At 42.8% G+C, this 22313-nt stretch overlaps 2 protein-coding genes across 3 annotated transcripts; one reads left to right on the top strand and one right to left on the bottom strand.

Annotated features, from left to right (window-relative positions):
- Positions 1-410: 410 nt before the first annotated feature.
- haus2 (HAUS augmin like complex subunit 2) lies at positions 411-10788 on the bottom strand. 2 transcript variants are annotated; one of them, XM_047393182.1, is made up of 7 exons: positions 10516-10783; positions 8375-8461; positions 7884-7982; positions 6187-6256; positions 4098-4230; positions 3815-3923; positions 411-853 (listed from the first exon to the last, which is right to left on the bottom strand). In XM_047393182.1, exons 1-7 carry the CDS (start codon positions 10528-10530, stop codon positions 701-703), a joined length of 666 nt encoding a protein of 221 aa, XP_047249138.1. In that variant the 5' UTR covers positions 10531-10783; the 3' UTR covers positions 411-700. The 2 variants fall into 2 exon arrangements, with proteins under 2 accessions (XP_047249138.1, XP_047249139.1); XM_047393183.1 differs by lacking the exon at positions 8375-8461 and having other exon boundaries at positions 10516-10788.
- A 3998-nt stretch (positions 10789-14786) lies between these two features.
- On the top strand, positions 14787-21867 carry lrrc57 (leucine rich repeat containing 57). Its single transcript, XM_047346089.1, has 6 exons — positions 14787-14944; positions 16657-16847; positions 17716-17851; positions 17929-18197; positions 18326-18511; positions 19336-21867. Exons 2-6 carry the CDS (start codon positions 16764-16766, stop codon positions 19375-19377), a joined length of 717 nt encoding a protein of 238 aa, XP_047202045.1. The 5' UTR covers positions 14787-14944; positions 16657-16763; the 3' UTR covers positions 19378-21867.
- The last annotated feature ends 446 nt before the right edge of the window (positions 21868-22313 follow it).

Here is a 22313-nt window from a genome sequence, read left to right as displayed (position 1 = left end):
AGCCTCTATCAAAATATGTTCTTTTGTTTGAACATCTGCTGACCTCAGCCCACTCTCCAGTTCTGCGGATCCTCTCTGCTGTCAGGAATCTGGGAGTAATTATTGGTAACTCCTTTAAATTGAATAAAGAGATTGATGCAGCAGCAGAATTACACTAGTTGTTACTAAGGTAAAGCTTAGTCTCACTATCACAGTCTCAGCTTTCCTTAATTTTTCTTCTTCTTCTGGGTTGATTACAAGGATTTTATTTATGTTCTTATTACAAACACACACCCACAGGAGCATTCTGGTCAACCAGCCAGTTCCTCTTTAACATAATGAAGATCAGAACGAAGAACAAAGGTGACTGGAGACATGCATTGTAAAAAACAAAAAACTAGTTAAAACTTAAAAATAAAGATTTTCTTCTGTAAAATTCAACCAAGTTTTATTCAAATCTGTAAAATAACATAACAATATACAGTTGAGGTTACAATATTATGTGAAAGAGCATAACGCTGTTAGTGAGGTCCAGCAGGTGATAGCTACATGAATTTGGGTCCAGTTGATAAAAACCTCTCAAAGATGGTTTCATAGAAACAGCTGTGATCTCAGAGACGTGAAGGTGAGATGTTCACTGGCTACTGGAATTACAGAAGCCGTATTGGTAGCTGTACTCATGCAGGTTGGGGATTCTGATCAGAGGAAAACTAAAGATTTCTCAGGAAGCTGACAGCCCAGATGTGGGAAAAGAACGATGCTGTTCCTCTGATGCTCCTGGGCGGCTGCTGCTGATGGACCTCCACTGCTGAATCCTGCGAAACAAAGTCTCTGATTCTGTTGCCAGAGTCTGCATGAGGGCGAGCGATCTATCCTGGAGAGGAGAGACACGGAAATAACAACTTCAGAATGATCATGTGCATGGAGCATGTGATCAGAACATGCTTCCTCCTGAACATTATGACCTTGTAAAATGTGAACGCTGTGCCTCAACTAAGGGATAAAACATGGTCTGAACTGTAAACAAAAAGAACTGGTAAAAACTCTGAATCCTTAAATGCACAGCATCAACCTACTTTTAGTCCAGCTCAGAATGGAGGAGCCACAGCTGGAATTCCTGTGATGTCATGGAGCCAGTAACAAAACACTTCTCCCATCGCCTCTTTCTCTTTTACTCACGGCAGCACAGCTGACCACATCGGGGAGGAAGCTCAACACCACCTGAATGTCTTTGAAACTCACTGGCAAGTAAGGCTTTACTTTGAAGAATCCTTGAATTCAAAGATGACTGTGATATGACGTTTGTGTATCAGTAGGTCAAAGAACAACCAAAAGTTAATTTATTATGTGCTGTGAGCATCCAGCATATCACGGGGGAAATTAGGACAAGGTGCTGAGCTTCTGCAGAAAATGAATCCGAGTCAGAGGTTGCACCCAAAAGAGACATTGTCTCCAATCGAAGTGCTTTTCCCCCCAGGCTGAAGGAGAAGGCAATGAAACCGCATCATTGCACGCCTTCTTGCGTGCCGGTCCAGACAGAAGTTACCCCAAGCTGCTACCCAGAGCAGTCTTCTGTGCTCGCTTTTTCCACGCAACTCAACATTCTGTGTACCTTCTTCAGTCCCGGTGATCAGAACGGTTCATTTAAGAGGTTGTGCTCAGCAGAAAAAAAATCGTTTAGGAAAAATTATTGTTTAATTCATGGTGTTTTGTTTTGTTTGTGGTTCTAAAAGTCAAACTATTTGAGTGCTAGCAGGCTACCTCCTGAGCTAATGCTAACTGCCTTTAGTTGTATTTTGAAGTTATGACAAACTTTACTTCAATGAGTGGTTTAAACACAAATCTACCAGAACCTGCTACTGGCGCTCAGACGCACATTAATATTTCTATAAATGAAAGTACATGTGTGACTGAAAAGGAGGGGTGATTAAGCTTTTCTTTGTTAGCTAATACTGCCAACTGCTAATGCTAGCGCCAAGAAGGTCAGATATTTTGTCGCCATTTTGAGTCTATTGATGTTCCTTTTCTTCATTTTAGTAGTTTATTACTGCATGTGATGGCTAGTTAACATCATTAAGATCAATTGATCAATTAAGGTTATTGATTTCGAATTGATTGAAATATTATTTTATTAAAATATTGCATCTACCCGTTTGACTGGCATTGTGAATTGGTAGTTTGAACACATGACAATTGTTCTTCGTTTTAAAACTAATTTCACCTAATTTCCAAATTCCTCAAAATGAACCTGGGTTCTTAAATATCTACACTGAACTGTGATATTTTTTTTTATTGGTTCCCTTTTTCCTTTATTTGTACATAGTTCCTTAGTTTTCGTTATTCCTTCATTTTGTTTGGTAGTGTTAACTGAATTGTTCTAGCCTAGTTGAAGAGTTTGTTAATTCAAATATTTTACCTTGTAGTTGAATTGTTCTTTTAAGAAATTCTTATATTTTGGAAAGAAGTTGTTGTGTTTATTGCATATGTGTGCAGAGCTTGTTGTTGAACCGAAGGGAACCATTAACCGTATGAAGAAATAAAATACAGTTCTCTTTTCTTAGGCTCTTTTCATTTATCCTGGATAATACTTGAATGAAATTCCAGAATTTCCCAGCTTGCATAGGAACCCTGTGTATTTAAAAACAGAGCATACGGCACATTTTCTCCAGCCTCACCCACTGATGTGTATAATAAGGCACATGTCCACGATGGGCTCCAAAGCATGTTTTCTGCAGAACGTAAGTGAGCAGTGTGCATGCAGGCTGTTTTTTGTGTGTGTTTCCATTGTTTGGGTCTGAAACCTGGACAGGTTATGTAGACCATGTTCCCTGACTCAGAGAAGTAGTGCTGCAGTTCGGGGATATAGACTTGCCACCAGAACAGCAGAGTTCAGAATGCCACTAAAAACCATTAAGATTAAAACTGCATTAATCTTAGATTGTTTCTTAGTGGTTATCGTTTAAGTAAGATAGAATTCATTTTAAATAAACTGCACCAATCTTGTAGGAGATTAGTAGTTGTGATCGCTTTAATCTATATTTTAGAACATAAACACACTTTGACGGGAGCGTCTCTCCCTTCAGCGCAGTGCTTCCTTTAATAAAATAGTTCCACTAAGGTTGTTGGATTTTATTCATGTATTTGGATGAAAACTGTGTAAAACATCGATGCTCTGCATGGGTGACTGGGTTTAAATGTTGTGTTTGGAAATATAAATCCAGAATTACGGTCAAATCTAAAGGTAACAGAAATAATGACCTGCAAAGGAGGACATGACTGAAATAAAAACCTGGGGATAGTTAGCCAGTGAGAAATGTTTAGCATCCTCCTGCTACGAAGCTCTGCCTTTAGTTCAGGGTCTATCCTAAAAGCCTCCCTAGCAGGGTTGTTTTCAAGGTGGGTTTCTAACCACTTTGGTCAGCTTTGATCCTGGTTCCTTCAGTGGGAACGCAGGGCGAGAAAAACAGCCTTTAGAGAAAATCTGGCACTATTTGTGTGGTGCTGAGGCTCTGAACAAACAACCTCAAGGTTGGTAGACTGGCATCATAATGATGAAGCAGTTCAGACGGTGCAGAAAGGGTTCAGGCTTTACATTGCTGACATTTGTTTTGGACCATGGTTTCCTCTGTTTGAGATGCATGCAGCTGTGATTTGGTGCCAACTCTGCTCTAGCAGGTGATCACTCTCAAAGGAGCATAGTTTGATATTTATTAGGATGTTTGGCACTGGCATGCAGCAAACAGATGCTGGGTTATGATTTTTGCTCTGCAAACGACAGAACCATGCACTGAATGGGAGAGTAGAACTATTGTTCCACATCTGTAATGGAACTGACCAGCAGGGTGAGACAGTCGGTGGCGGTGGTCTGATTGTGGCTGGATCTCAGCTTCTCCTCCAGACACTCTATGAAGTCCATCATCAGCTTGATGGAGTCCACCACAAACCTGAAACAAAGAATTAGATACAGTATGACTTGGAACTGACCCGTCCAGTAAAGGTCCTCAAGATGACTTGTGTTGTGCAATGGTGCTTTAGAAATACATTGGATTTATCTGAATCAAACACATTTCCCTATGTCTGGCCGTGTGTTCTCGGCCTTATGAAGAATCAGATCTTACGCGTGCATGTGAACCACAACAGGCAGGCTGGTGCGAACCAGCGGCCTCATCAGTCTCTGTCTCAGAACCTTGTATTCCCTCAGGATTCCCAGGAGGTGATTACCAAGCAGCTGCAGCTTCTCATTCTTGTGACCTAGGGGCAATGCACCGGCAGAGATCAGACCATCTGATTAAAAAGTTGACTGCTCAGATTTCTGTCATTATTTTGCTTTATATATTTTTACACACTCTAATGGATTTCACATGAAGCTTTTTTAAAGCTTGTAACTCAGAATGGTTCATTTCTCAAAATCCTGTGCACACACTTAGACTTGCAAAGGAATACCTAGCGCTGGATCGAATTCCCATTTTTTCATGGAACAACCACAAACTTCCACACATTTACGTATTCAGTTCACAGTATTGGGATTGCATGTGACAGACCAACAGAGGTGTGCATGATAAGGAGCACAGAAATATTTCATAAGGATCTAAAAGAGGTGGTGTGAATTCAACCCCTTGTAGTCAGACAAAAATTGAAATTCAGTGCCTTCAGAAGACTAATTAGATGTTTACGAATTTAAAGAATCAACATCTCAGGTAGGACAACATGTCAACAGGACAAGTGTTAGTCAGACACTCCAAAAATCGGTCCATTATAGGAGCACGGAAGTAGAAGGAAGCCATAAGAGGTCCTGTCTGCAGTTTGCCACAAGCCATGTAGGAGACACGTGGAAGGAGATGTTCCAATCAAACGAGACCAAAATTAAACCTTGTGGCCTACATGCAAAAAAAAAAAAAAAAAAACAAATGTGGTGGAAGCTGGTCAGAGTTGATGTGAAGATGGATAGAGCTCAATCCAGGAAAATCCTGGAAGAAAGCCTGTTAGAGGCTGCAGAAGACTCGAGACTGGGGTGGAGGTGGATGTAGTTCTGGTAAACTCAATTCTTTTAACTGATTTGAGTTATTGTGAGTCATTCCCCAAACTGAATCGGGTTTTTGGGTAATTTGAGTCACTGACCCTGAGTTACCAGTTCCACCCTGTGCCTGTCCCCAATGATTCGTTCTGCTGAAACCTCTGATTTAAAAACAGGAAAATCATATTTGTTGGTGAAGAATGTGACAGATGAACAGCTCCTGAAGAGAAAACCTTAATTTGCTTTTCGTTCTGACGGACACAAGTGTGCAATACAACATTAGTGCATACCTCTGGTGATAATGTTTGTGATGCATGTGGCAGAAAATAAATTACTGAATTAATAATGTCAATCAATAAGGCAATGAAAGGGCAGAACCCAGATGTGATTAGTGAGGACACAGCGGCGGCAGCAGGAAGAAATCATGAAACTGGTCATGATAGTTGGCTAGCTAGCAGTAGCAGAAAAGAGTCAGGGAATGAGTTCAAAGAGATAATCATGATATCGGAGTCAGTGAAGTGACTCACATCACTAATGGAATGGTCTAGATCAGGGGGCTCCAACTCCAATCAGGGACCACTTTCCTGAAACATCTGAATCAAATGGCTACATTTCCTCCTCAGTATGCAGTCAAACTCTCCAGAGTCCTGCTAATTCCCCCATTATTTGATTGACGTGTGTTAAAGCAGTGAGGCATCTAAAAGTTGCAGGACAGCGGCCCTCGAGGACTGGAGTTTGACACCTGTGGTCTAGATCAAAGCATATTCATGTGTTGAATGGCCTAGTCAAAGTCTAGACCTAAATCCAATTGACAATCCGTGGCAAGCAGTGAAAACTGATTTTCACAGACATTCTCCAGTAAATCTAGATTTTTTTTTACTTGTAAAGTAATTTTAAAACCTTAGATCATTTCAAATTAAAATGAAGTTTGTGGATGTAATGTGTCAAAACAGCAAAGGTTCAGGAGTGCAGATGTCCTCCATGTTCATATGGTTGAAACTAAATGACTACATTATCTCTTAAGGATGTAGCAAAGTTCAGAGTAAACCTGTTAATCATTTATTTAGAACTCATGTCCTCTTTTGAACAGGACTTGACTGGTCAGCATATACTGGGCTGGACTGAACTACTCCGTCACATATCCTCAGTATGGCTCCAGATTTAGTCACAGAGCTGAAGAAAGTGAAACTCACTGAGGTGGAAGCCATGGGTGACGTCAGCACTTTGTTCCTCCACCTTCAACAGCTCTAACTGGAGCTGCACCTGGATTAGTGGGACCGGACAAAACACATTTATAGAATTACACAGTCAGTCAGGAGCACCTGAAGAACCAAAGGAAAGTACCAGTTGCTCTGGAAACTGTTGGTTTCCCTGTAAACCAGGGCTCTTCTCTCCCGGAGGAGAGATCAGCTCTCTGAAATAGCCAGCAAACACTTTGGATCTCAATCCATTTCAGTCTTTATGGGAAAATGATGCATCCCAAGGCTTCTCTCTGCTGAGCTGATCTGTCACAGCTGCTGCAGCAGCATGTTGGAAGCTGACTGATAAAGACTGAGCTGCTTCCTTATTGAAATTCATGCATTGTAAAAGAAAACTGCCCCAGCTAGCAACTGAGTTTAGCTCTACAAAGGCATGACTGGGAGAAGGGAAAAACAAACACCTCACAATGCCTCACAAGGTTCATTTTTCCTCAGAGTAATACAGATCTGCTCTGACGTTTATATCGGATCATCAGCATGAATGTCATGTTCATTCAGAGCTTTTAATGCCGCATTTCAATGCTTCAACACAACAAGAAATTGTTACACAAAAGGTTCAAAATATGCATAAAGGCTCAAATATATACACTGAAATTTGGATAAACGTCTCTTAGCAAGAAACAGAGAAACCACACACCTTTGGTAGCCATCAAACAGTTCAGTTCTGGTTAGATATTGGACCACACTTCTTCTCAGAATCAGGACGTCTCATTTTCTGACACAGACCTGGCTTTGATCATAGTCCATAAATATTTAATAGGGTTGATGTTGGTTATATTCAAGAAGTTTTATGTTAGCTTCAAAATTTCAGCAACAACCCAGGAACCACCAAGGCCCAAGACCATCATAAGGCAGAAGCTGCTGGACTACGAGTGTCTCTGTGACACTCGTAGTCTGTGAAATGGGTTTAACATCACCATGGACTGAGAAGGTGCCAACCAAGCAGGAGGCCTCTGCTCTCAAACAGACAGTCAAGCAGCTGTCCACATGGACAAACCAAATGTAGTGAAGGGGAGGTATTCTAACCCAAGACCACCAACTGTCAAGCATGTGGTGGTAGCAACATGCTTAGGGGAAGCACCACTGCCAGTGGTAAAGGAGCATTGCACCAAACTGAAGAACTAGTGAAGGAGGACCATGTCCTGCTTCAACTGAAATCAGCAGGTAGACGAAACATGGACGCATTTGGTTGTTCCCACAGGAAAGCCTCTGGAACGGCCCAAACCTCAACCCGACTGAACATATATGGTTAATGCACGAAAGCCGGGATCAGGCCAGGGAACCAATGAAGTCTTCCATTTCTAGTCAGAATTACACAAGAACCTTGCTGATGGCAACGACAAGTCTTTGATTTCATGTTATGTGAATATTAGATATAAATAATTTTCACCATCTGCTGATTAGAAAAACCCAATCAGAATTCAAACCTGTGCAGCAAGTTCTTTTTGAAATCCACAAACGTTTTGTGTTTTATAAATTGTTTGACACACCGGAGACTTGTTTGACACACCGCCACCACCAGCGCCGTATGACCACCACGTCTACCTTCGGCTCCCTCTGCTGCAACATTAGAAGATGTAAGGCTTTTGCATGTACTGCAATAGGAGGTGGGTGGGAGCAGTGAAGCATACCTCATCCAGCTGCTTCTGTTTTCTGATTTGCTCTTCAGCCTCATGCAGGTGCGATGAGAAGACGGGGTTTGGGTCAGAGAAGGCAGAGTCAATTTCCTCCTGAGGGAAGATAAGACATCACTCCAGAGGGCTGAACGTCAGAATATAACAACACAAGAGGTTCTGGACTGATGCGTATTCACGAGAGCCCAGATCCACCTACATCCGACAGCTGCTCATGCTGAGCAAGCTCTGCATTGGTGGCAATACTCTTTTGTAGTCCACTCATCAGAAGACGATGGTCCTGGAGCTCTGGAACACCCTGAGACCTTCTTTTCTCCAGCTGAACCTCTATTTTTAACATGTCAGCAGGCACAGCTGCTGACATGTTAAAAATGATGAAACAGTAAACTGTGGTCATACGTTACAGATATAGTTGTCAGTAGGAAACCGGATAAAGGGGATGAATAGAAAACACTTCGTATAATGTAAGAAGGACATAATGTCCTGACCTGGGATGCAGCTCCGACAGAGACACATCTGGACAGCAAGCTCGCAGCCGGAGTCACGGAAAACGGAGACAAATCCCACTGATGCATCTGGAGGTGAAAAATAAGACTTTCAACTGAAAGATCTTCAGACCAGGTAACCTAAACTAACATCCATTTTCATCTACTGTTTTATAATCAACCTCCAAACTGGCATGATCCTGGCCTCCACTGGCAGGGGTTTGGTGCTCAACACAGGCGCGTTATTTAGTATTCATACTGCTTCAACTGTTTTCACATTTGTCACACTAAAAGCTAAAGCTTTAAGGAACACCTTGACAACCTAGGGACGTATGCCAGAATCCTCTAGGAAAACGTCAATACTATCAACCCAGACATCCTGCACCAGAAGGCACATACACCAAGATCCAGAATCCAGGATCAGCCAGCTCACAGTGCAGGCCTCTGTGTGTCTGTGAATGTCGAGCTTCCTGGTTGACTGGCAGCAGCAGGTGAGACTGGGGAGCATCTTCCAGCACAAGAACCATCAGCACCGGCTCTCCCTACTCCTGTTCTCTCTGTACACAATTGACTGCACCTTAGCAGACCCGTCTGCGAAACTCCTGAGGTTTGCAGATGACACCGCTGTCATTGGTCTGATCCAGAACAGTGAAGGGTCTGTATACAGACAGAAAGTGGATCGGGCTGGTACACCGGTGGGCTCAGGACCACCTACAGCTAAATCCATTGAAGAAGACAGTGGACTTCCAGATAACACCCCCTACATGGCCTTCCCTCACCATACTTAACAACGCTGTGTCTACTGTGGTTCACTTCTGGTTCAGAACCAGCCTTTCTCAAGACGTGAGGTGGTCCTCACAAAAAGATACTATTCAGAGGAAGGCCCAGCAGAGACCTCTTCCTGTGGAAACTCAAGAAGTACAACCTTCCACAGGAGCTGATGGTCATCTTCTACATTGCCATCATTCAGTCTGTCCTGTGCTCATTCTTCACTGTGTGGTTTGACTCATCAACAAAGCAGAACACGTCCACACTATAACAAACAATCAGGTCTGCAGAGAGGATCATCAGGGCTGACCTTGTCTCCATCCTGGCGTCGTACAGGTCCAAGGTCAGGAAAAGGGCAGCTAACATCTCTGCAGACCCCACACATCCTGGACACAAACTGTTTAGACTTTTACCCTCTGGTGGCACTACAGAGCGCTAATGGCTAAAAGCAGCCGCCGCAGACAATTTCTTCCCCCAGGCTGTTTCTCTGATGAACAGAATAAACACCTCACAACCAATCAGCTACTCTGATGGAAACAAAAAGGCATATTTGCACCATCATAACATCTTTTATATACATTAAAACAAAACAAAACAAAACACACACACACTTGTACATACTACTCCCTGTCCTCATTGATGTGTTTTCACACATTGTGGTTGTTGTGTGGTCTGATATTGATATACCATGTGAGTGATGGAAACTGAAGTCAAATTCCTTGTTTATGAACACAAACTTGCTGAATAAAGTTGATTCTGATTTTGGCTTTATCATGCAAAATCCTAATAGAGTACAATGAAGTTTGCTGTTGACAAAATGTGAAAAGACAAATCCCAGTGTAAGAACACACAATACAAACAATATTTCACTCATGTTCACTCAAGTTTCACTCATGGATATATGAAACTTTCTGATTGACATCTTGATGCTGTGTGGCTGACCTGATCACCTACAACAGGCCAAACTGTAAGCATTTAAAACCAAATGAGGGCAATATCTCTGTTAATATTTAAATGTCTGTTATGTGTTTAGTTTCTGCTTCAGGAGTACGAGTTAAAGTGAAGTATTGTGCCACTTCCGCCATAATCACATTGAGGCATACAACAAACGGGTTAATGACTGCGCACTACCTTTAAACTAAATAAACTCGACTCAATTCAGTATCAAATCCACAAATGACTGCATCAGATGTGTGGGGAATGTATCAATTTATACCAAATCTAGTAGGTCGTCTGCCTTTCTAAAGTGTTATCTAACAGATACATCGCAATCTTTAACCACGAAATACACGGAAGGATGCTGGTCGATAAGTGAGGACATCAGGGCAGATAGGCGGGATGTCCTCCTCAGTAATCAGATAAGGACCGTTTCTCACCTTCCAGTCGTTCATCAGGCTACCGTCCGGCCAACTTCTCTGCCACAGATCTGCTCCTCTCTAGTTACCCCTGCCCCGGGGAGCAGCTCTGACTTCAAATCTGGACACTTTTCCGCCAACTCTTAGTTTTCTTCTTCTGCTTATTCTTTGTGTTGTTAATTGCGAAAGGCAAACTACAGATTGGTGCATTACCGCCACCAAGTGGTATACCCTCATCCTTTCAAACAAATCAGTGTGTTTGCGGTAGTGCATCAAAGCTTGAGATTTTGAACTCTTCCGCAAACTCTCGTCTTCTCTATTAAACGTCTTAGAAACAAAACACCGCCCCTATCGGTCTGGAGGTCGGACAAAAACAAAAGACATAGTGGCTTCGATGTGTTTTCATTTTTTCAGTTTTGAATTAATTTATTATCATGGCACAACTACGGCTCTCAAGCGATTCGTTGTAGTCACAACATAAATAACGACAAAACAAGTTCTAGTTACACAATTAAGGTCGGTAAAAAACAAATAAAGGTACTTAAAGATGTTACAAAAACGTCATTGACGTGTAAAGTATAAACAGCTTGTGGAGAGTGGTTCAGTCTGTCCCGCTTGTTATTCTTCTATAGCGCCACCAAGAGGGGCAAAGAGGAAACAGCTTATGTGCTGGATGCATATTGTACCTGATGATGCTTCTGGCTTTCTTGAGACATCTCAAAGTGATGGTGTCCTGCAAAGAAGGAAAAGGGCAGCCGATGATTGTTCCTGCGGTTTTTAGCACCTTTCGAACAGCCTTGCTCTGCGGCTCTGTGGCAGGGCAACCAGCACACCACACTGTGACACAGTATGCCAGTATGCTCTAGAGCGGTAGATTATCCCTAGCAGATTTTCCTTTGGTTTATTATGTGTAACAGTCTTAAAAAGTAAAACGTCTGCTGCAATTTTCTATTGCTGCTGTTACATAAGCCGACCAGGAGAGATGGTGGTCCAAAGGAAATTGATCACTCTCTCCACTTTCTTACCATTAATGAGGAGAAAGGCAGGTTCCATTTTGTAAAATCCAGCACTATTTCCCTAGTTTTATTAATGTTTCAAGGCCAGGTTATTGTCTTTGCACCAATTGGAGAGTGCGCAAATCTTGTTTGAGTATACAAAGCATAGAGGAGGGGGCTCAAGACACAGTCCTGTGGAGTGCCAGTGTTATGGTAGAGGAGCTGTAGGGGCATGTTTTATATGTGTTTTGTAGGGAAATTTCTTATCCAGGAGCAGATGGATGGACCGCAGCCTCCTGCCAGAGGGGAGAGTCTCAAAGAGTCTGTGACCGGGGTGGGAGGGATCAGCCAGAATCTTCCCTGCCCACTTCAGGGTCCTGGAGGTGTACAGTTCCTGGAGCGACAGTTGACTGCAGCCAATCACCTTCTCAGCAGACCGAATGACACGCTGCAGTCTGCCCTTATCCTTGGCTGTAGCAGCGGCGTACCAGATGGTGATGGAGGAGGTGAGGATGGACTCAATGATGGCTGTGTAGAAGTGCACCATCATAGTCTTTGGCTGGTGGAATTTCTTCAGCTGCCGCAGGAAGAACATCCTCTGCTGGGCTTTCTTGATGTGGGAGCTGATGTTTGGCTCCCACTTGAGATCCTGGGAGATGATGGTTCCCAGGAAGCGGAAAGATTCCACAGTGTCAATTGTGGAGTCACAGAGGGTGATGGGGTCAGGTGGGGCTGGGTTCTGCCTGAAGTCCACAACCATCTCTACTGTCTTTAGAGCGTTGAGCTCAAGGTTGTTCTGGCTGCACCAGTCCAACAGATGGTCCACCTCCCATCTGTACGCAGACTCGTCACCATCAGAGATGAGTCCGATCAGGGTGGTGTCGTCCGCAAACTTCAGAAGCTTGACAGACTGGTGACTGGAGGTGCAGCTGTTGGTGTACAGGGAGAAGAGCAGAGGAGAGAGAACACAGCCTTGGGGGGAACCGGTGCTGATGGTCAGGGAGTCAGAGACGTGCTTCCCCAACCTCACGCGCTGCTTCCTGTCAGACAGGAAGTCAGTGATCCACCTGCAGGTGGAGTCGGGCGCACTCAGCTGGGAGAGCTTCTCCTGGAGCAGAACTGGGACGATGGTGTTGAAGGCAGAGCTGAAATCCACAAACAGGATCCTGGCATAGGTTCCTGTGGAGTCCAGGTGCCGGAGGATGAAGTGAAGGGCTAGGTTGACTGCATCATCTACAGACCTGTTGGCTCTGTAGGCAAACTGCAGGGGGTTCAGGAGGGGGTCGGTGATGTCTTTTAGGTGTGAGAGCACAAGGCGCTCAAAGGACTTCATCACCACAGAGGTCAGGGCGACGGGTCTGAAGTCATTAAACCCTGTGGTCCTTGGCTTCTTGGGAACAGGGACGATGGTGGAGGACTTGAAGCAGGCTGGCACATGACATGTCTCCAGTGAGGTGTTAAAAATGTCTGTGAAGACTGGAGACAGCTGATCAGCGCAGTGCTTCAGGCTGGCTGGTGAGACAGAATCCGGACCAGCAGCTTTCCGAGGGTTCTGTCTCCTGAAGAGTTTGTTGACGTCCCTCTCCTGGATGGAAAGAGCCGTCCTCGGCGTGGGTAGGGGGCTGGTGGGGGGGAACTTCAGGGTGGGGGTTGGAGGTGCCAAGGCCCCTCTTGAGGTTGGGGAGGTGGATTGTGGCTGCAGCTGTTGGGGGGTGTCGTGGGGGATGGTTGCAGGACTGTCCCTTTGTCTTTCAAAGCGGCAGTAGAACTCGTTCAGGTCGTTGGCGAGGCGTCGGTCGTTGATGGAATGGGGGGCTTTCGGCTTGTAGTTGGTGATTTGCTTGAGCCCTTTCCAGACAGACGCAGAGTCGTTGGCTGAGAACTGGTTTTGGAGCTTCTCAGAGTACAGTCGTTTGGCCTCTTTCACTGCCTTGCCAAACTTGTACTTAGCCTCTCTGTATATGTCTTTGTCCCCACTCCTGAAGGCCTTTTCCTTATCCAGTCTTAACCTTCTGAGTTTAGCTGTGAACCAGGGTTTGTCGTTGTTGTAACTCACCCTGGTGCATGATGGTACACAGCTGTCCTCACAGAAGCTGATGTAGGAAGTCACAGCCTCTGTGTACTCGTCCAGACTGTTGGTAGTAGTCCTGAACACATCCCAGTCTGTACAGCCTAAACACGCCTGGAGATTCTCCACAGTCTCACTGCTCCACTTCCTTGTCGTCCTCACAACAGGTTTGCAGAGCTTTAGTTTCTGCCTGTATGCAGGAATCAGGTGGACCATGATGTGGTCGGATTGGCCCAGTGCAGCACGTGGGACGGCGTGATAAGCATCTCTGATGGTGGTGTAACAGTGATCCAGAATGTTGTCCTCTCTGGTCGGACATTTTATAAACTGTCTATATTTGGGGAGTTCGTGGGTGAGATTACCTTTGTTAAAGTCGCCAACGACGATTACTAAGGAGTCCGGGTTGGTCCGCTCCACACTCAGTATCTGGTCTGCAAGCATGCGCTGTGCGACCTGCCTGCACGTTAGCTTGCGGTAAAAAGATATTGGTAACATCAATAACCAAGTTCAATTAAAGTATTGACTTTATGTTGTGAAGAATCTGAAATTAATCATCTGTCCTCTAACGTGGACATCATGTACTACCATCATGTAAGGAATTAGATATTTTCATCATTACTGTCACTATATAGTTCTCAAAAATACTTTAGTGTCAACAAATTATTCTAAAGGAAAACCTTATTTTATTTTATTGTAACTTACAGGTTTTACAGGACAAATTAAGCCCAAAATAACCAATTTTAGTGTGGGAGCCTTGATTTTGTGTTCCTCACTTATTTTGAGTGTTTTCATTTTAGGTTTGTGTGTCACTGACTCTTATTTCCTCTTTGTTACAAAAATAGTTTTATTGTTTTGGGGGCAGGTTTTTTTATATCTATCTCCAACCATCAGTGTTCAAGATTGGGGGTACACCCTGGACAAGTTGCTGGTTTATCACAGAAGGAGAAGCTCGCCCAGGGCCCCACTCATATAAGACCTGGCACTGGTCAGGAGAATGAAGTGTGTGTTATAGATACCAGAGAACCAGGGCAAAATTAGTTAAGAATGAAGGTAAAATGAGCAACAGTAAAATGTAACTACTTTACTTTAAGTGGTTGGAAAAGGGTGGAGGAGTAGCACATTGTTTTAACATTTCTTCCTTATAAAGGTCTCCTGCTTCACACAGTTCGAGCACTAACATTCCAGCCCAGTAGGTGGCAGAAAACGGCCACAACTGGATATAAATCTGCTAACAGAAGACGAAGAAGCCGGAAAGGGAAGGGGAGGAGATTAATTCTGAAGCAGCGACGCCCTCAGCTGATTCTCCTCAATAAACTTGTTTTCATCGGTTTGACCAGAGTTCTCTTTAAACGTCCGGATCAGAAGCATCATCAGAGTCCACTTTGAGGTGAGTTATAGGCTGTAGGACCACGTCACAGTAAACTGTGACCATAGAGCCTAGTTTAACACAGAACAGCCAGCTCAGAGGCACAGCTATGCTCTGATGCTGGAGGGGCCGGAGCTGCTGGGAGGAAACTACTAATGTTGTTAGTGTGTGTGTGTGTATATGTATATATGGGTGGGGTGCTAATATGTTCTGTCAACTCTGGTGGGACCCAGATGACCCAATCAGAAATGCGTAAATCAATCAAAAAAAAAAAAAAAAAAAAGTCATCACATAGCGGAATACCTGTTAATAAATAATAATACGTTAAAAGATTACATTAAATAATATGTAATAATATCATTACATAAATTACATGACATTAATGTAATGATATTCATTACATCAATGAATATCATTTTAAATGTAAACTAATTACATTGGGAAAAAAGTAGAACTACTGCAGCAATTGGCTATTTACAAAAAGGAAAACAGAAATGCGTTGCACGATTCAATTGGTGTAAATTAAAATATTAAAGCAAGAATTATGGCTAACACAACGTTGATTATTATACTTATAATTACGTGCATATAATATTGTTATTTTTATTTTGATATACCTGTAGTGAATGGACAGGGATAATAAAGCGTATAGTTTTTAGGTAACATCAGCATGTAGTGATGTCAAGAGCTTTAGAAATCTTAAATAATTAACTGCTGAATTATATTGATTGATCGATTAAAAAAAATCATCAGTCTCATTAGGTAAAATATAGTTTAAAGATCTGTGTGTTTAAAAAACAGCCTTTACACAAAGCACTGGGAGGAATATATTGTAGAAAATATTTACTGTCAGAAGGATAAAATAAAAAAATTGATTGTGAATTCAGTGACTATATTGGATCAAGTCACTAAAAGAATCAAAAATGGAATCACACTAATATATTTCAGTCAAAGCAAAACAAAGATGAGGGGAACTGAGAATAAATGTTGAGATTATCTTTATCTGATTAATGATTAAACTTTATCAAGTTATCTGTGAAAAGGGAACTCAAACACGCAATTAGATTTTACCCAGGTTGACCCAGGCTTGCTTGACCCAATTGGGCACAACGTCTTGGTTCTGTGTGTTAGCTGGTCAGTCCATCATCATCTGTGTGGCTCCCTCTACCGTCTCTTTGCGCTGACTCAGCAGTTGGAGGCGTGTTTGCCACCTCCAGTTAAAAAAAACAATTCCAAGAGGACAGACAGGGTTCAAAACAAGGATCTGACTGACTTAAAGCACTGGGCTCTAGGTCACCTATATGCACTTAAATATTCTTAGCAGGGAAACGACACAAATTCATACATGTGCAGAAGCTCAGAGTTTTAACCTAACAGAAAAGATCATTGTACTAACATGTATTTACATGCATTCAAAAAAATGTTTCATTATTAAAAACATTGAATTTGGACAATCTAAAAAGCACAGTCTGTGGAATAGGAGGTTATTTAGTTCACCTGAAGGCTTTTAGCACAAAGTTGATCAGAGATGTGTTTACATCTGTGTATACTTGAGTATCTTCAAGGTCACATCAGGAAAAAAAGAAAAGTTACCAACATTAGCTATATGATGCTGGTGTTTCATTCACACAGTCATAGTTAGCCGTTACCAGCTGCTGTAAGGAGGGCCTCAGACTGTGGCTGGAGAGGACCGTGTGTCCTGCAGGGATTTCACCCTCTGATCTCATTAACAGCCACTGACCAGGAGGAGGGGGAGGAGGAGCTCTGTGGAAACTGATCCACCTCGGCTGCTCTGGATATGAACTCTACCCTGCTGCTGTTAACTGAGCTGTAGGTTAACATGGGGAACAGCGCCCTGAAGTCCCACCTGGAAACCTCCCAGAAAACAGGAGTGTTTCAGCTGACGGCGAAAGGCCTGCAGGAGGTAAGAGGAGGAGCTGTGGATGCAGTGTTTGTCTGTCTGAAGCAGCACAATCCCTGTAGTGTGAACCTTTCTACAAACTTCAGTGTTTGTGCCACGGATGTCAGTTGGATTTAGGTCTGGACTTTGACTAGGCCCTTCTAACACATGAATATGCTTTGACCTAAACCAACTCTAGCAGTTGTTTCAGGTTGTTGTCCTGCTGGAAGGTGAACCTCCACCCCAGACTCAAGTCTTCTCCAGCTCCTAGCAGCTTTTATTCCATTATTGTGCTTTATTTAGCTCCCTCCATCAACTAGCTTCCCTGTCCTAGCTGAAGAAAAACATCTCCGCAGAATGATGCTGCCACCACCATGTTTCACAGTGGAGATGGTGTGCTTAGTGGGATGTGCATGTTAGTTTGGATCTGCATATAGGAGTTTGGATGTAGGCCTAAATTTTAAATTCTGGTCTCACCTGAGCAGAGTGTCTTTTTCCTTCTGTTTGCAGTGGCCCACACATGGCTTGTTACAAAATGTGGGACCTTTAGACTTCAGGAGTTTGTATGGCTTTCGTTCAATAAAGTTTTTTTCCATTCTGTTTACCAAGTAGATATTTTCTGAAGGCAGTTAGTTCCACTGGTGTTTATTTGCGGGTCAGAGTAAAGGGGCTGAATTCATATGCCAGTTTGCAATAAATTAGTCGTATGATTCACGGATCATTTATAATCCTGATAACTTCTTGCTACAGGTCCAGGCCTGAGTGTCTAATCACACATCATAAAGTGACTCTGGTATTTATGTAGACTGAGGAGTTCTAACTATGTTCATCAGATCCACAGCAAGCTGTTCTGAACGTGTTCGGCTGGGTCCTGGTGTGTGTCTCATTTCAGTTTCCAGAGGAGCTCCAGAGGCTCACCGCTAACCTGAGGACGGTGGATCTGTCAGGGAATAAGATTGAGCTTCTCCCAGCCTCAGTGGGAAACTTCCTGCAACTTAAAAGCCTGACGCTGAATTCCAACAAGTTAAGTAAGTAAGTTGTAGATTCTGTCTCCTCTGGGAGATTCCAACTACACTTCTTCTAACATTTCTGGTTTCTGCTGAAGCTGGCCTTCCCGTGGAGATCGGCAAGCTGAAGAAGCTTGAAACCCTGAGTTTGAATGGGAATCGGATCCAACAGCTGCCTCCTACTGTGGGCCAGCTCAAGGCCCTGAGGACCCTTAACCTGGCCGGGAACCAGATCACAGAGTTCCCCTTAGGACTAGGAACCCTGAGGCAGCTCAACTTGCTGGATTTGTCTCGAAACAGTATTCAGAGTGTCCCGGCAGAGGTGTCGGACCTGCAGGCCATTGAAATCAACCTCAACCAAAACCAGGTTTTCTTATTAATAAGTCTTGTAGTAACGAAGTTAAAGGCCAGATACGTAACAACGGGTTCGTGTAGAACCTGTTTGACTGTCCTTTAAGGGTTGGGGTATAAGCAGGTTTTTTTCCTCCTTGTCAGATCTCGGTGCTGTCAGCAGAAGTGTCCCGCTGTCCCCGTCTGAAAGTTCTCCGCCTGGAGGAGAACTGTCTGGAACTCTCCTCCATTCCTCAGTCAATCCTGTCTGAGTCCCAGGTGTCCCTATTTTCCGTGGAGGGAAACCTGTTCGAAGTGAAGAATCTCCGAGAGCTGGAGGGATATGAGCAGGTCAGCTTATTATTATCATCATTATTAACAGTCAATATTTTTTCACTCTTTCTAAAAAAAATTAAGAATTGAACTGTCATAACAAATACATGTTTATGGTAAAATAAAACAAGGATTTTGTGTAAATCCTTTACAAAACTGTACTTCTCTGCATCATTAAAAAAGTATTCCTACCGTAAAATCCTCCAGGTCAGGGGTCAAAGGTATCTGTACAAATTAAACCAAACTAAATCAAACAAAGTGAATTGGAGTATATATAACAGAAGCATATCTAATGTTCTCTGTTCTTGTCTTTTACAGGACAGACTTTAACTTTGGTATATTTCAAAGTAAAATATGTTCTAGCTAAACATAAGCCTTAAGAAACCATTCTGTGGTGAACTATCATAAATATATGATAAAACGGAGCATCTCTGCTGTAAAACACCCAGCCTCTAACTCCCTGTTTAAACGTAGCAGCTGGAGGGGAGGGGGTCAACGTTAACCCACAGCCTACATGCCTCCGTAAATAATAGCGTTTTATTTTTTAACACCTTTTGTGTTTTCTCTGATTTGATCTAAAATATCTCACCGATACTGAAAATAGTGAAGCCTCTTCACTCAGTGAAAGTTTCCACCTCCAGAAGTGTTGTTATGGTATGGCGCATTCACTGTTGGGAAAGACATTGGAGTTTTAATTTCCGACCGGCAGAACACCAATAGGGGCCAGTCAAGGGAAAAATAAGCCGATACCAGTCGCCATCAGGTTTTTGGCACATCTTTAGCTTGACCAGTTTACCATAGTCTCTTCTGGTTCGTAATGGTCTCTCTTCTTTCCTCATCAGTACATGGAGCGTTTCACTGCCACCAAGAAGAAGTTTGCCTGATTTACCCCGAGGATGAGTCTAGGTTTCTAAACTCCAACCTGGATCGGACTTGGCCTCAGTCTCTAACCCAACACCCCCTGCACCGGCCAGAGGTACTTACTGTTCTGCAGTGAGGTGTTTCCCACAGCATTTCACAAAAAACCGGACCTGCCGAGAGAAGAAGACAGACAATGACAGCAAAGAAGGAACAATATGACCCTGGAGATTCAGTGTGGCATTTTAACAGGAAGCGTTCAATAAATGATGGCCAGTGACATTTGTCTCCTCCAGCAGCTTTCATCCAGAGGAAACAGCAGAATAACCTGCTTCCAGGGATATTTAAGGGGTTTCATGCACTGTCACAAACCATATAGGAAATACTCCGAAGGAAGTTTATCTTGAGCAAAGCAGCAGTTGTGGTGCTGGTCCAGCTGCAGACCTCAGCAGACACAGAGGGTGCTTCCTATGTGTGTTGCTTCTTATTGTCCAGCAGACATAAATAAAATGTAATGTGCAGAGCCTTGGATGAAGCTGCAGTCAAGACAGCTTTGATTCCTTAAATCTGGCTTCCTCTGAATGTCATCATCTCAGTTTGATAACCCAGTCATACAAAAACACTTTACCACATTATAAAAATGATTTAAATCTGGCTGTAATTGAACCAAAGCCCACACCACAGCCTTTCCCAGGCTGTTATTCATTAAACAAAGATGAAGCCAAACCAGAAAAGCAACAAGAGAAAGGCTAAATGGAGCACAAAAGCCCCAGATACATATAAAAACATACAGTGCCTTGCAAAAGTATTCATATCCCTTGAACTATTTCACATTACAACCACAACCTTCAATGTATTTTTAAGAGATGTGATTGACCAATAATTTATAATCCGTTTATAAACTGAAGGAAAATAATACATACCTCAGCCCACCTCTTTGCTGCAGTTTTAGCTGCAGGTATTTGGAGTGTCTCTGAGGTTTCTACCAGTTGCCTCCATCTAAAGAATGTTTTCCCCATTCTTTGCTAAATAGTTCAGTTTCAGTCAGATTGGATAGGGAGCATCTGGGAATGTCAATGTCCAAGTCTTTCACAGATTTTCAGTTTGATTTTAAACTTTAACCATCTGATTCAAACCCATTAAAATGCTATAATCTAAACCATCTATTGTAGCTCTGGCTGTATGTTTAGGGTGGTTGTCCTGTGGGAAGGTGAACCTCCACCACAGTCTCCAGTCTACTGCAGCCTCTAGCAGGTTTTTAGCTCCATCCATCTTTTCATCAACTTCCCTGTCCCTACTGACAAAAAGCATCCCCACAGCATCATGCTGCCACCACCATATTTCATAGTTGGGTTGGTGTATTCAGAGTGATGTGCAGTTTGAATTTTTTTCCACATGCAGGACATCATATGGCTTTCTTTCAGCAATGTTTTCCTTCATGCCACTCTTCTATAAAACCCGGATTTGTTAGGTGCTCAACTAATTGTTTTCCTTTCAACATATTGCTCCCTCTTAGCTGTGAATCTCTGCAGCTCCTCCAGAGTTACCACGAGACTATTGGCTGCTTCTCTTATTAATGTTCTCCTTGCCCAGCCTGTCAGTTTAGGTGGACGTCCATCTCTTGGTAGGTGTGCAGATGGTCCATCCTCTCTCTATGTTCAGATGATTGATTGAACAGAGCTCTGGGAGATGTTCAAAGCTTGGGATATTGTTCTAGAACTTAACGTGATGCTGTTTGTTCCCTCTGAGGCCAGAAACAGAACAGCTGATACAGACTCAGATTAATTAACCCACAGCTAGACTCTGTTCAATAATTAGGTGCCTTCTGAAGGCAACTGGTCGTACTAAGGCTTATTTAGGGGCATCTAAGTAAATGGGGCTGAATAGTTTTTGATGTCTTTTTAGATTTGCAGTTGCAAAAGATTTTGTAAATCATGCTTTATTTTCCTTCAACATCAGAATTCTGCACTGCTTTGTTCATCACATAAAATCCCAATAAGATGCATGATCTGTAAGTCTGAATCTATAAGTCTGTGATTGGAATGGGACTGAATGTGAAAAGGTTGCATGTATAAAGGTGTGTGAATACTTCCTTTTCACCATGACTCTATGTTACTAAGACACTAAAAACTGTTTTCACTTTTCTCTTCAGAGTTTTGAGTTTAAAATAACCATTAAGCACAGAGCAAGTTTCCGTTAAAGCCAGTTATCTGTCAGTGTTTGGTCTGGAATTCTCTCCGTTGTGTCCACTCTGCTGCCAATGAAATGACCACATGACGGAACAGATCTCTATCATGTTGATGGAAATCTGTCTGAAGTTTATTTTCCTGTATTTATTTAAAGCCGATGCTTAACAGGTCCGTCCCCAGTCTCCTCCCTCCTGGTGGTAAATGGATGCTTTAGTTTTGTTTTAAAACCTCACTGATATTTAGCTTGTTAATAGTTTTTACAAATTCAGTCAGTTTTTTTCCTGCCTGAAATAAAAAAAAAACATCTAGTTAAACATGTTGAACACATTTTTCTGTGTCTTGCTGAGTTTACATCATAATTAACTCGGAGTGCTGCGTCACAGAATGTAAAGTCCTGGAGAAGTCAGTGTTTCTATGCAATGTTCTAAGAAAACCCATCAGCTACACCACAGGCCTCAGCTAGCAGATTAATGTTAAAGCTCATGAGAAAATAATTAGAAACAGACTCAAGCAATCTGGCTTCTTTAGAAGGATTGCAAAAGGAAGCATCTTCTCTCCAAAAAGAACCTGACAGCTCTCCAGATGTCCTTTGACTAGATGGGACATGCACACTGTCATGTCAGGCCAAACACAAATACAGTACATTAATTATCAAACATTGTGTGGGGGGCGTGATTTGGGCTTGTTTTTGTAACCATGGAGGCTGGGAACCTTCCTCTATATACCCAATACATAAGAGTCAAATGTGAGGTTGTTTGTCCGGGACCTCAAGC

This window comes from Girardinichthys multiradiatus, chromosome 19, assembly GCF_021462225.1.
Source record: "Girardinichthys multiradiatus isolate DD_20200921_A chromosome 19, DD_fGirMul_XY1, whole genome shotgun sequence".
In the NCBI taxonomy this organism is placed as follows: Eukaryota; Metazoa; Chordata; class Actinopteri; order Cyprinodontiformes; family Goodeidae; genus Girardinichthys; species Girardinichthys multiradiatus.
This window is presented reverse-complemented; position numbering and strand designations above follow the sequence as displayed.